At 39.8% G+C, this 14,617-nt stretch overlaps 1 protein-coding gene across 1 annotated transcript in view; it reads right to left on the bottom strand.

Annotated features, from left to right (window-relative positions):
• LOC126278178 (WD40 repeat-containing protein SMU1) overlaps nt 1-13,999 on the bottom strand; it is a 96,121-nt gene extending 82,122 nt beyond the window's left edge. Inside the window, exons 1-2 of the mRNA XM_049978079.1 lie at nt 13,880-13,999; nt 13,733-13,799 (exon numbers count right to left, since the gene is read on the bottom strand). Of these exons, the coding sequence (XP_049834036.1) occupies nt 13,733-13,799; nt 13,880-13,980 (168 nt within the window). The 5' untranslated portion in view covers nt 13,981-13,999. The remainder of the gene's footprint in view (nt 1-13,732; nt 13,800-13,879) is intronic.
• Nucleotides 14,000-14,617: the final 618 nt, after the last annotated feature.

Below are 14,617 nucleotides of genomic sequence, written 5' to 3'. Positions count from 1 at the left end.
GTTGAACATCTATGAGCAGTAAAAACCCAATCACACAGTTCAAGCAGAATAATACAGTAAGTGTGACACTATTTCGCAAACAAACTGAACAGACACTATCATTGTTTTGACACAAGGCTTACATGTGTTACACTAATTCCACTGTTAAGTTACTGCATTATTGTTGCTCTAACTGATACAGACTTCCCGTCTGAAAATCGGCCGTGGACTGACTGTCTTGGAACCAAAAATTAGGTCTTTATATATCCTCATAATAATAGATACTGAAACTGTACATTGTTCGATGTTTAATTTACAGAATTTTGGAATTAAATAAGGGCTGGCTTTTCTATGATGTTTTTGAATAGAGCCAAATAAATACTTTAAGAATCCTAGTAGTTCTTCTTCCAAATGTTTATAATTATTACAGAATTTATATTTGCTTGTTAAGTCAACAATAGAATCTAACTCATGAAACAATTACTGATTTCACCCTGTAGCAAAAGATATTAACCAGGAATAATCAAAATAAATCAGGAAATTAATTACATACACAAAACTAAGCATAAAATTAGTTCTGGTGCCATATTTGTTAAGACTGATGGCCAACCTTTCTCTTTTATGAAAATGCAGATTATACTTATGTATGTTAATGGTAATGAATCAAAAATGAAAAAAAATGAACGTAAGGAGGCAGATGGCAAAACAAGAGAGGAAGTTAAGAGAGCCCAAATTGCTTCTTCACGAATTCACTACCTCCTTTATTAGCTATTCGATCTTCCCTTCCTATCTTCAACACTCTTGTGTAGCACCACATATCAAAAGATTCTATTCTCTTCTTCTCTGAACTGCATATCACTCAAGTATCACTTCTGTACAAGGATACACTGCAGCAAATACCTCCAGAAAACACTTCCTATCATTTACATTTTTGTATTTGATCTAATTAAATTTTTCTTTTTTCGGAAATGCTTTTCTTGCTACTGTTAGTCTATATTTTATATCCTAGAACTTAAGCCACCACCAGTTATTTTTGTGCCCAAATAACAAAACTCATCTACTACCTATAGTGTCATTCCATCTAAAGTGGTCTAGAGGTTCCCACATGACCACCACGGATTCTGATGAAATTTTGTATGAACATTTGCACATATCCCCAATAAACATTGGTAAAGTTTTACAATAACTAATCCAATATTCTAGGGATATAATCATTTGTCTGATCCCCCAGCACAGCTGTCAACAGGGCATCCATGAGTTTTTGGCAAGTTTGAGATACAAAATCTCTGGCAATATCTTGAAAGAAACCAAACTAGGCCACCTTGTACAACTTTTTTTGCACTCTCTCAAATGAAGTAATAAGAAAAGAGTTTCTGAACAAATTTCTTACAGATAATTTGAAGAAAAGGCAGCTGAAAAAAAAAATAGGTGATCAAAAAATTTTGAACTTTAGGTTTTCATATCTCCAGAAGTAATTGCAGGATAAACCCAAAACTTTGCATGAAATAACTTACCAATACAACATCTTAGAATGTAACATTTTGTTCTGCTGCCTTCCAAAAATTTACAAATACAGGGCAAAGTTGATGATTTTTCTAAACATGGCAAAATGGCTATATTTGGCCCACTTTTACAGTAAAATTTTCTTCTGCACTCTTTTAAACCATTTTTGTTAGAAAGACTACGTTCTCAAACATCTAAAAAACAGATTTTGTTCTACAATGCAAGAATATAAGTCTACAATGCAAGAATATAAGTACCTAAAAATGTCTAAACATTTGAGGTGCACTGGAAATAAGCACTTATTCCACTGGTACTAAAATGTGACATCTTTTATTATTTTCTACAATTGCTTAGTACTCACTGAGGAAGGCAGTACAAGTCTAGATGATCAGGAAGGGAGAAAGTTCAAATAACTCTAAAAATGAATCATCAGTCTGTTATTGTGTTATAACTACAAAACCAAACTGGTAGTTAACTTCACTGTCTAACTGTGTGTTACCAAGGCAGTGGAGATCATGGTAATAAAATTGTTGCATAACAGCTAAAGCACACATCACACAAATAGCCTCCAGGTTTTACACAATTGTCATGCTGTGTAAATTTTGGTGAGGCTCATAGCACATAGCAGTCTGCCTGGCGATTTTTGAAATGTAGTGTGTTATAAAGAATTCGTCTTTTTGTAGCATAATGCTATTGATGTGTTACTTTAATTACAGTTTAAGGTATAATATACTTTGTGTTAGCATAGTTTTCAGTTTATGTGGAACATTAGCATACTGATGAAGAATTGTATAAACACATTGCTAGGGTCTTTGCTGTATTAACCAGTGATGATTCTTTGTAAAGTGAGAAAATCAGCATCTCCATTGGATATGGGCCACACCTGATAGCTCTGAATCCATGGGTAGATATCTTTACCACAAGTTTCCAAGCCTGGTAATGGTTTCTTCACAGATGATCCCAAGCCTAATGATACATATCCACAAGTGCCAGAGACCAAAGCTGGAACATGTCTCTTTTAGGATAAAAACTTGGGTTTATTTCAAGCTATTTGAATTTTTTACACGTTTCATTAATTTGCCGTAGAATAATCATGAGGAAAACTGTACTGCCGGCCATGTGATGTCACTAATGGGATTGTTTGGAAGAAATTTTGGTAAGACGGAACCCAAAAAATTATGAAGAAAGGAATGTATTCTAGCAACTGTAAAATTTTTTCTCTAAATCTACATTTGCTGTAAATGTAGGTTTGCCTTTTTAATCCTATCTTCCAAGATAGGTTTTGGGGTCAGTGCTACTTCATGTGTTTCTATATTTCTCTCAAACTCAAACTGCTTCCTCTAGTTTGGTTTCTACCAGTTGTTTCATTCTTCTGTAAATAACTCGTGTTACTACTTTGCAAAGATAACTTATTAAAGTGATGGTTTAAATAGTTTAAATAATTAAAAAATTGGATGCACAAAAAGTGGTTTACCCAGTCATTCATCAGAAATGAGCCTAAAATCATTCTCCAGAAGCAAGCACTGAACCACTCAAATGACAAATAAATTTATCAGTCTGTATAACAAGAAATTTGGCCTGAGCAGAACCTCACCAAGTGACAGTTGTCACAACAAAGCAAGGATCAGTTAAGCATACCAGAACAGGCACCGTTCATCACAGAATACCCGAAACACTTTCAAGGAAGAAGAGCGAAGCGTTCCAAAGGATTGGAAAAGGGCACAGGTCATCCCCGTTTTCAAGAAGGGACGTCAAACAGATGTGCAGAACTATAGACCTATATCTCTAACGTCGATCAGTTGTAGAATTTTGGAACACGTATTATGTTCGAGTATAATGTCTTTTCTGGAGACTAGAAATCTACTCTGTAGGAATCAGCATGGGTTTCGAAAAAGACGGTCGTGTGAAACCCAGCTCTCGCTATTCGTCCACGAGACTCAGAGGGCCTTAGACACGGGTTCACAGGTAGATGCCGTGTTTCTTGACTTCCGCAAGGCGTTTGACACAGTTCCCCACAGTCGTTTAATCAACAAAGTAAGAGCATACGGACTATCAGATCAATTGTGTGATTGGATTGAGGAGTTCCTAGATAACAGAACGCAGCATGTCATTCTCAATGGAGAGAAGTCTTCCGAAGTAAGAGTGATTTCAGGTGTGCCCCAGGGGAGTGTCATAGGACCGTTGCTATTCACAATATACATAAATGACCTGGTGGATGACATCGGAAGTTCACTGAGGTTTTTTGCAGATGATGCTGTGGTGTATCGAGAGGTTGCAACAATGGAAAATTGTACTGAAATGCAGGAGGATCTGCAGCGAATTGACGCATGGTGCACGGAATGGCAATTGAATCTCAATGTAGACAAGTGTAATGTGATGCGAATACATAGAAAGATAGGTCCCTTATCATTTAGCTACAAAATAGCAGGTCAGCAACTGGAAGTAGTTAATTCCATAAATTATCTGGGAGTACTCATTAGGAGTGATTTAAAATGGAATGATCATATAAAGTTGATCGTCGGTAAAGCAGATGCCAGACTGAGATTCATTGGAAGAATCTTAAGGAAATGCAATCCGACAACAAAGGAAGTAGGTTACAGTACGCTTGTTCGCCCAATGCTTGAATACTGCTCAGCAGTGTGGGATCCGCACCAGGTAGGGTTGATAGAAGAGATAGAGAAGATCCAACAGAGAGCAGCGCGCTTCGTTACAGGATCATTTAGTAATTGCGAAAGCGTTACGGAGATGATAGATAAACTCCAGTGGAAGACTCTGCAGGAGAGACGCTCAGTAGCTCGGTACGGGCTTTTGTTAAAGTTTCGAGAACATACCTTCACCGAAGAGTCAAGCAGTATATTGCTCCCTCCTACGTATATCTCGCGAAGAGACCATGAGGATAAAATCAGAGAGATTAGAGCCCACACAGAAGCATACCGACAATCCTTCTTTCCACGTACAATACGAGACTGGAATAGAAGGGAGAACCGATAGAGGTACTCAGGGTACCCTCCGACACACACCGTCAGGTGGCTTGCGGAGTATGGATGTAGATGTAGATGTAGAAGGATTGCTGGAATTTGGATCTTCTGAGAAATAAAAACAGATCCAATATTCTGGATGGATGATGCAGGGTTGGAGGGAATACACAGCCTTGCACAAGAAGAATAATGTTGCAGACAACTTCGTGTCTTCGCACCACATGATGCATTACTTCCTTGTGCCGGCAACCAACTTGCTGTTGGGTCATGTGCTCAAGCCTGTGCTAGGGGCTGCCCAGCTACACTATCGCTGTTCACCGGTCCTTTTGGGCACTCACTGTTGCCAATCAAAGCACAGTGCAGGCATATGCCTTGAACTTTTGACATCCTGGGTTCTACGGCTTAACACCGTCTGTTTCTGTGTGTTGTCCCTGCAGCCAGGACCTTCCCTCACAAACACGATGGTGCTTGGTCCCCACGGCAGCATAGTCATCAGCAGTGACACCTACCGCATATGTTGCCTGCCAGGCCGGTGAAGTGCTGCAGCATCTTATGTCACCGACAACAATAACCTAACATCAAGGTGACTCCATCCTTGTAATTGAAATGAACAAAGCATTTTGATAACCAGGAGTGTTTTACTGAACATTTGTCATACAAGTATAGTCACCACCACACAACAGCCCACGTCCGGGTAGGAAGATGTCGTGCATTCTGGGTTGCCATCAGCCATTTCACTTGTTGCTGTAGTGGTCACATCCTGCCTCAACATTCCGGCGCCAAAAGTGTTCACTGCTATGTTGACAGCCGCTATCAATCGAGAGCACTCTCCAGCTGCCACATCACCACCATTCCAGTTTACAGCTTCGACAGTACGAGTGTGGTGATTGAGCTTGTGCTCTATGTACAAACATTATAGGGAGAACTGCCATAGACATCTGCAGGTATGGTTTGTGAAAGCACAGGGACCTGCATATATGTTTCAGTTTAAAGGTAAAATTAAGGAATACTATTCACAGCAAGTAAGACGTAAGCAGAATAATTTGCAGGGCCACAAGCAGCCTGTCACATGTAGTACGTGCTCGCGCTATGGGCAAGGCGCACATGTGTTCAGAGTTGAGACAGCTGACAATTTGTTGCAGAAATTGAGATAATTTCCTGATCTTATGTATTAGTGCTTGTAGTAACTACCTTTGCTTCCTTAAATTTTTGTATACTTTACAAGTACTTTATGCAGAATGAGGAAAGTAAACTGAAGATACTGTTTCGAGAATATGTGATAGTTTGTGCCATTTGGAACAGGCAATGTGTTCTGTGCTAAGGAAAGCTATGGCTTATTCTTTTTAAGTATGTATAGTTTTAGTCATGGTCAGCCCTTCAGGAAGAAATAGTATGCTACAATAAGAAGTTTATCTTAATTTAAGCATTCCCATCAACATTCTGTTTTCTTCTCTAGCTTTCTTTGTGTGATCACTGCAGGGTAAGCCACATTGTCTTTGATACTGCGGAAGGCTCCCCTGGATGAAACAGTGCCAGTTTTAGCAGCCCAAGTAGCACACTTATGAGCAAACAGTGCAGACATGTCCAAGCCAAATAAAGGCTGTGGATGAGGTCAGATAGTTATAGCAGAGAAAATGAAGGTTGTGAGAGAGAACGTAACATTCCACCATAGAATTACTTCAGAGGAGGTGGGAAAAAATGCAGCAAATTGGTGGGTTAGAAATAGGCAGCTGTGTGGTCATCTACCAATAATTCATGATATGTTTGTGCAAAGTATTATGAGATTAAAATAGAAAACTGTTCATGCAGAAGGAGTAAAAAGTAAGAAGTGTAAGTTTAAGTGATGTGCACAGTACTAATATTGCAGAAGTTAAGGAGAGTAAGGTAGAATTATCAGCTCCAATACACTGTGATAATGCGGTGTCTGAGTCATCTGCAGTACCAGACAAAGTGAATATATGCTGAACTGAAGCAACTAAGTGTGTGAGCAGCAAGATGGCTGATATTGATTTAGGTACAGTAATGTCTACCCTATTGTGTGCAATGTGGAAAACACTGAAACTGTGCTGTAGTTGGATGAGGAAGTATTTCCGAAGGATGTAGGCCTAATTAGGTTGTCACCTGTGGTGACACCGTCTCCTCAGAGAGGTGAAAAAGGAACAAGAGGAAGAGGGGACATGCTTGTATGGCTGATGATTGTGCCAACAAAACAGAATCCCTTCAGGAATGGGCACATACAGGAGGTTTGTAAAGTTGATGGTATTTGCAATGTTATGTGTACTGAGAGAAATAAGAAAAATGCTGTGTAATCATTCTTTGGCAGCAATGCACTGCCAAACACAGGGAGACATTGTTTCAGCAGGAGCAGACAGTTGCAAATAATATACTGTCCCGTGGTTGTATCGACATGAGGAGAGCATCAGCTCAACAGCGCACAAAATCATTCAGATTCAATTCATGAGATAAAAGTGCTGCAGGACACAGGGGAGTTGTTTTGGATGAGCAAAGGTACATGGATGATTGACAGTCAATCTTTAATTAGCTTTAAAGTATATTGTTAACGTGGTTATTGTGTGAACATAGTTTTAAGAATGTGTTTGCTGTGAAAATTTAAAGGGAACTTCAGTTGCATAGAAGGCAAAGTTACGGATGATTTGTCAAAACAGCGGATTAAGAGATGTAATGCCAAACATGATAAATTAATTGCATGGAATCATTTACTATTAAAGGATTGCTAAGAAATCCATTACGAAGAATAGAATCTCATAATTATATTTTGGTAGTTTGTTGTATGATAATTCAAAATAGCATTCAGATTAATATAAAGCCAATGAATCATGTGGTTCATACTAAATCTCTTATCACAATAAGGAGAAATGGAGGCTGTTTATTTGTTTTTATTATGCCAACCTGTGATTAGATTAGATTATTTTGTCTGATAATGTAAACAGATCACAATCCAGACACAGGATTCTTCAAAAAAAGAGGGTGGAATGTTGCACTGTGGTTTCGTAGAGGGGAATGTACTGTTCCAGTGACACTCAGTGTCCGGAATGACATCATGGAGGAGGAAGTAGTCGCCAGCCTGAAGCACACATACTGTTTCACAAGAAAGTGTATTCATGGAGAGAGAGAGAGAGAGAGAGAGAGAGAGAGAGAGAGAGAGAGAGAGAGAATGCACATACAGGACACTGGCAATGTAGGAAGTGTCTAGCAGCACCTCTGAAAGGTAAAGTGGATGACAAATGTTAGAAGACTCTGAGGGACCTGACATCATCATCATTTAAGACTGGTTATGCCTTTCAGCGTTCAGTCTGGAGCATAGCCCCTTTATAAAATTCCTCCACGATCCCCTATTCAGTGCTAACATTGGTGCCTCTTCTGATGTCAAACCTATTACTTCAAAATAATTCTTAACCGAATCCTGGTACCTTCTCCTTGGTCTGCCCCGACTCCTCCTACCCTCTACTGCTGAACCCATGAGTCTCTTGGGTAACCTTGCTTCTCCCATGCGTGTAACATGACCCCACCATCTAAGCCTGTTCGCCCTGACTGCTACATCTATAGAGTTCATTCCCAGTTTTTCTTTGATTTCCCCATTGTGGACACCCTCCTGCCATTGTTCCCATCTACTAGTACCTGCAATCATCCTAGCTACTTTCACATCCGTAACCTCTACCTTGTTGATAAGGTAACCTGAATCCACCCAGCTTTCGCTCCCATACAACAAAGTTGGTCGAAAGATTGAACGGTGCACAGATAGCTTAGTCTTGGTACTGACTTCCTTCTTGCAGAAGAGAGTAGATCGTAGCTGAGCGCTCACTGCATTAGCTTTGCTACACCTCGCTTCCAGTTCTTTCACTACGTTGCCATCCTGTGAGAATATGCATCCTAAGTACTTGAAACCGTCCACCTGTTCTAACTTTGTTCCTCCTATTTGGCACTCAATCCGTTTATATTTCTTTCACACTGACATTACTTTCGTTTTGGAGATGCTAATCTTCATACCATAGTCCTTACATTTCTGATCTAGCTCTGAAATATTACTTTGCAAACTTTCAATCGAATCTGCCATCACAACTAAGTCATTCGCATATGAAAGACTGCTTATTTTGTGTTCACATATTTTAATCTCACCCAGCCAGTCTATTGTTTTCAACATATGATCCATAAATAATATGAACAACAGTGGAGACAGGTTGCAGCCTTGTCTTACCCCTGAAACTACTCTGAGCCATGAACTCCATTTACCGTCAACTCTAACTGCTGCCTGACTATCCATGTAAAGACCTTTAATTGCTTGCAAAAGTTTGCCTCCTATTCCCTCATCTCTTAGAACAGACAATAACGCCCTCCTAGGAACCCGGTCATATGCCTTTTCTAGATCTATAAAGCACAGATACAATTCCCTGTTCCATTCATAACAATTCTCCATTATTTGCAGTAAGCTAAAGATCTGGTCCTGACAACCTCTAAGAGGCCTAAACCCACACTGATTTTCATCCAATTGGTCCTCAACTAATACTCGCACTTTCCTTTCAACAATACCTGAGAAGATTTTACCCACAACGCTGATTAAAGAGATACCTCTGTAGTTGTTACAATCTTTTCTGTTTCCATGTTTAAAGATTGGTGTGATACTGCTTTTGCCCAGTCTGATGGAACCTGTCCCGACTCCCAGGCCATTTCAATTATCCTGTGTAGCCATTTAAGACCTGACATTCCACTGTATTTGATGAGTTCCAACTTAATTTCATCCACCCCAGCTGCTTTATTGCACTGCTGACCATTTTCTCCACTTCCTCAAATGTGATCCCATTTCCGTCATCATTCCTATCCCATTCTACCTCGAAACCTGAAACAATACTGATTGTATTTTCACCTACATTGAGCAACTCTTCAAAATATTTCCTCAATTTGCCCAAGGCATCCACAGGATTCACCAGCAGTTTTCCTGACCTGTCCAAAAAACTTGTCATTTCCTTCTTACCTCCCTTTCGAAGACTGCTAATTACACTCCAGAATGGTTTTCCAGCAGCTTGACCCATAGTCTCTAACCTGTTTCCAAAGTCTTCCCAAGATTTCTTCTTGGATGCTGCAATTATCTGTTTGGCTTTGTTTCTTTCTTCAACATAACTTTCTCTGTCTACCTGAGTTCTAGTAAGTAGCCATTTTTGATACGCCTTCTTTTTCCTTTTACAAGCTGCCTCGACTGTGTCATTCCACCAGGCTGTTTGCTTCTTCCTGCTTTTACACACTACTGTTCCAAGACATTCTTTAGCCACTTCTAGTACTGTGTCCCCGTACCTTGTCCATTTCTTTCCAATGACTGTAATTGACTACATTCAACTACCTGGTACCTTTCTGAGATCGCTGTTATGTACTTGTGCCTGATTTCCTTATCCTGAAGTTTCTCCACTCTTATCCTCCTACATATGGACCTGACCACCTGCACTTTCGGTCACCTGAATACATGTGTGTCCCTCACAGCCTTCCTGAATTCCTGATTTGTTATTATATAGTCAATGACAGATCTGGTTCCCCTGCCTTCCCAAGTATACCGGTGAGGAGCTTGTGATTACTAAGCCCATACTGGAACAGAAATCCAAGATTTGTTTCCCGTTCCTGTTGGCCTCTATATCCTCTCCAAATTTACCCATAACTTTTTCATACCCTTCTGTTCGATTTCCAATCCTGGCGTTAAAATCACCCATGAGCAGAACACTGTCCTTGTTCTTTACTCTAACAACAACATCACTGAGTGCCTCATAAAAACTACCCATCTTATCTTGATCTGTACCTTCACAATGCGAATATACTGACACAATCCTAATTTTCTTGCTAGACACTGTCAAATCTATCCACATCAGTCATTTGTTTACATACCTTATTGCAACTACGCTGGGTTCCATTTCTTTCCTGATGTAAAGCCCTACACCCCATTGTGCTATTCCTGCTTTGACTCCTGACAGGTAGACCTTGTATTCTCCCACTTCCTCTTCTTTCTCACCTCTTACCCGAATGTCACTAACAGCTAAAACGTCCAGCCCCATCTCACTTGCAGCCTCTGCCAGCTCTACCTTCTTCCCAGAGTAGCCCCTATTGATATTAATAGCTCCCTATCTCATTACCATTTGTTTGCCAAGTCTTATCTTAGGAGTCCCTGATTTGTCAGTTAGAGGTGGGAATCCGTCACCTCCAAAGGTGGCATTTTGCTCTGATTGTTGCCAGCATCATATTTAAAGTACCAGGGAAGCAGGTTGCTAGCCTTACTTGCCCTGAGTCCCATTGGGTATTACCCCTAACAGTTGAGGGACTAACCGGTGGATTTGGTAGTCTTTGCCGTATGAGCACAAAGGTGACCACAACTCAGAATATGTCCGAGATGCCCTGCCTTATTCCAAAGTAACTGGTATCCCGACTGTCGGGACCACTTACTTGGCCACTCATACATTGCCCGTGGTTCATGAACTAGGACATGACTACAGGAACCCACACCATGATGGATAACAACAGCATATCCGGGCAGACCCTAGTCCAGGCTCAAACACCCGATACACTTTGGAGGTGTGGTCACCAGGAGGAGAGAGTCATTGACCAATGTGAAGATGACAAGGGACCTGACAAAACAAGAAAACCTGAGCGAATCAAATCATTGCCACCCAAAGGCAATGCCCTTTTTCCCGGAGATCTGGGGCAGAAGTGCAAGCATTGGAGAGAAACTCATTAACTGGTTCATGTATACACTTCCCCAAATCAGACACTCACTCACTTATGCAGTATCCAAATGTGAATTTGATGATGAACAATACAGTCTCACCAACCACTAACTTCAAGAGCAAGAAGCTGCAGTGCCAGATGAAGCAGCAGCCATATTCCGCAGACTTCTGAGTCCAGCAGCTGCAGGCACCTGCCGGAGCTAGAGTTTGTATGCAGAAAACTTGTCATCTTCACATTGGTCAATGACTCTCTCCTCCTGGTGACCACACCTCCAAAGTGTATCGGGTGTTTGAGCCTGGACTAGGGTCTGCCCGGATATGCTGTTGTTATCCATCAGTCCTTGACAGCCATGAAGTTGCTGGTCACCAACCGGTGAAGCCATAGGCCTTCAACTATGGACATGCTTGAAGATACGGCTCAACACAATCTATTCCAGTGTGTTTCCACTGTGGTCGTGACCTCCCCTCAATGCTGGCACATCACTCACATGATGGCTCCAAGACGGCTCTTATATCAGCAATAGCAGCTTCTGCATGTGTTTCCTATCTGGCAGGTGAAATACTGATGCCAACATGAAGTGCACTCACAGTGTCCTACATCACCATGGCAAATAATCCACCCTCCAACTCCAAGCTTGCAATAAGCATGTAGGTTATAAATTAATCAAGGCTGTTTTACTTGGAGATCGCATTATGAGTACAGTCATCATCACTTCTGTAGTCCACACCCAAACCTTCCTGGGTAGCCATCAGCTGCTTATGCAGCGGTCACACACCGACCCCCACAATACAGAGCTACAGTACATACACTAAAACACATGAATGTCACTCAGCACTCATTTAGATATGCATCAGTGTGTTATGAATTATAAATCTGTAGTGAACAAAAGTGACAGTGAAAATGATGAATATTCATATACTGGAGACAAATATGCATTTAAGAATGAAAAAATTAAGACTGGAAAAGAATTTGTATCTGCCAAAGATAAGCATAGTACCATGAATATTTAAGTACAGTCCTTGCACAGTGGTCCAAAGCAGCTGCAGATCCCTCTCCCCCGCCCCCTATTTAACCTTGAATTGTCATAGAATCCCACACAATAAAACATCACATACAATTAATAATGTTGTTCAGTAGACAAACGAAATGTCAGTAGCAACAAAATGGAGACTGACAGAACCCATTAATAAACATTTAGGATCAACTAAATCTACAAATTCTGTATGTTAACTTCCCCTCACGACGTAATGGTGTTGTGACATCATACATGCACAAACTGGAAGAGAACACAACATGAAATTGGAATGCAGGTGTGGTAATAAGACTGCTCCATAGCACACTCCAAAATATAGGCTACAATGAAACATGACAATATGAAAGACTTGATGAAGCCAATGAATGTGAATACAAAATATTAACTGTGGTATAGTGATTATTGGTAAAGGATACATATTGGACTCCCTTACATTTTTCAATATAACATGGATGTAAACATCAGTCTTAGCTATAAGTCAATGTGTTTCCACAACCAGATTTTCTGCTTTCACATTCATGGGCATCGCCAACACTCAACTATAATGTCACCTTCTACCCTAACCTAGACTTCGTCACTTCAAAGATTTCAGGAACAGTTCAATACATAACTTCAGCTCTGATTTGTAGTGCAGCCAAAAACCTGGTTTAGGATGAAGTTGACTAAGTTGGCGAAGCGGTACCAAGGATTTCAGTTAAACCAACAGTTACAAAGTGTACAGCAAAGTAGATGGGACAAAGACATATTAAGATCGTAACACACTGTCAACAGCAATGTTATCAGAGACGGAGCACAAACTTCGATTACTATAGGATGGATTTGGAAATAAGGCGTGCCCTTTCAAAGTATTATCTTCATTTGCCTTTAGCAATTTAGGGAAATCATGGAAAAGATAAATCTGGATGGCTGGAGATGGATTTTGAACTGTAGTCCTTCCGAATGCAAGTCCAGCTCTTTAGAAACTAAACTGATTGTTACACTTAGTCTGACACACTGCATGCTATGTTTTTTGTCATCTGTAGCAACTTCTGTGAACATAAGTCATACTGTGTCAAAAGTTTCTTAAGTTGCAAATATGTTTGTACCGACAAAGAACCTGTAATTCAACAGGCACAACCATGAATATCAAAATTACTTTTTGTAGTTATTAAGTAACTTTCGCTCCATGTTATCACAATAATCCAACTGCCCTAATGGTACTTATGTGTGAAATATTGGCACCTGGTTAAAGCATTATTTTATTAGGAAGAATATCCTTAGTTTTTCCTAATTCTTAACAGGGAACACGGCATCTGAACCAATTTATGTCAATTCTAGTTAGCACTGTTTAACCCAGTCAAGAGCAATGATGAATGCTACACAACTCCCAACACTTCGTACACTCTCTGAAGGTGAGCGACAATAATGGGTAACGCGGGATGCTGTGTATAGTAAAAGACAACGTAATGGTGCCAGCAAAACAGTCTGTCGATATAAAGTGAAAATTTTTTTTTTCGTATTCACAAAAAAGTTGCTTTACCTGCAACGTCTGTAGAGTTCTCAGTAGGTTGGATTCTTTCAGGTACTGCTGAATTAGACGGACAACGCTACAAAAAGAAAATGTGTCACGAGATTGCACAACAAGAAATTTACAAATGTACAGCGTTAACACACTCCTTATACTCACTCCGCAGACTCGATTTCTATAGACATCTTCAACAATATTATTATCCACTCTCTCAGAAACAAAAACAATCCAATGAATTCTATAGTCGAAGACATGTACATCTTTCCATATCGATTATTTGGAAGCACAGAACATCAAGATTCGATACAATTACTTGAATCTCGATTCTGAGTCCCTTCAATTCCATATTGAATGATAATCATCACTTATCATATTTATCTTACTGATTCACAGGAAGATACGACCACTACAGAAAACGTTTATGAAATAACAAGATATTATTTAATGATTCAAATAAAAGGAAAGCAACATGAATTACCCTAAAATCAGAAAAACGTAAAGATAAACAAATCCCAAACAACCTTAGGATTAAGGACGTGATTGAGCTAACGAATGATTCACACAGTAAACTTTGTGAAGGAGAAATTTTCCATTATATCACCAAAATTCCAAACCTTCATAAATGTTGCCCATGAGAATCTATACCTCCACTAGTGTATGGACTCTTTTCCGTTGTATCTATGAACGCTTTTTAATGTAACTTACATGTTTTGTGTTCTATAAGAGTAACAAAATAATTTATGTGTTGTTTCAAATCATCACCACTTTGCAGCAGAAATTAAAGTAAACCAATAGGTTAAATGGGCCCAGTAAATGAAGGTTGCTGAAAATTACACTGAATTTAGCGATCTATTGGAAGCATGAAAAAGATTTTGATTTCTGGAAGAAATGCAATAC

The sequence above is a fragment of the Schistocerca gregaria genome, chromosome 6 (genome assembly GCF_023897955.1).
Source record: "Schistocerca gregaria isolate iqSchGreg1 chromosome 6, iqSchGreg1.2, whole genome shotgun sequence".
Taxonomy (NCBI): Eukaryota; Metazoa; Arthropoda; class Insecta; order Orthoptera; family Acrididae; genus Schistocerca; species Schistocerca gregaria.
Note: the sequence above shows the minus strand (reverse complement) of the source record. Positions and strands in the feature narration are given on the sequence as shown.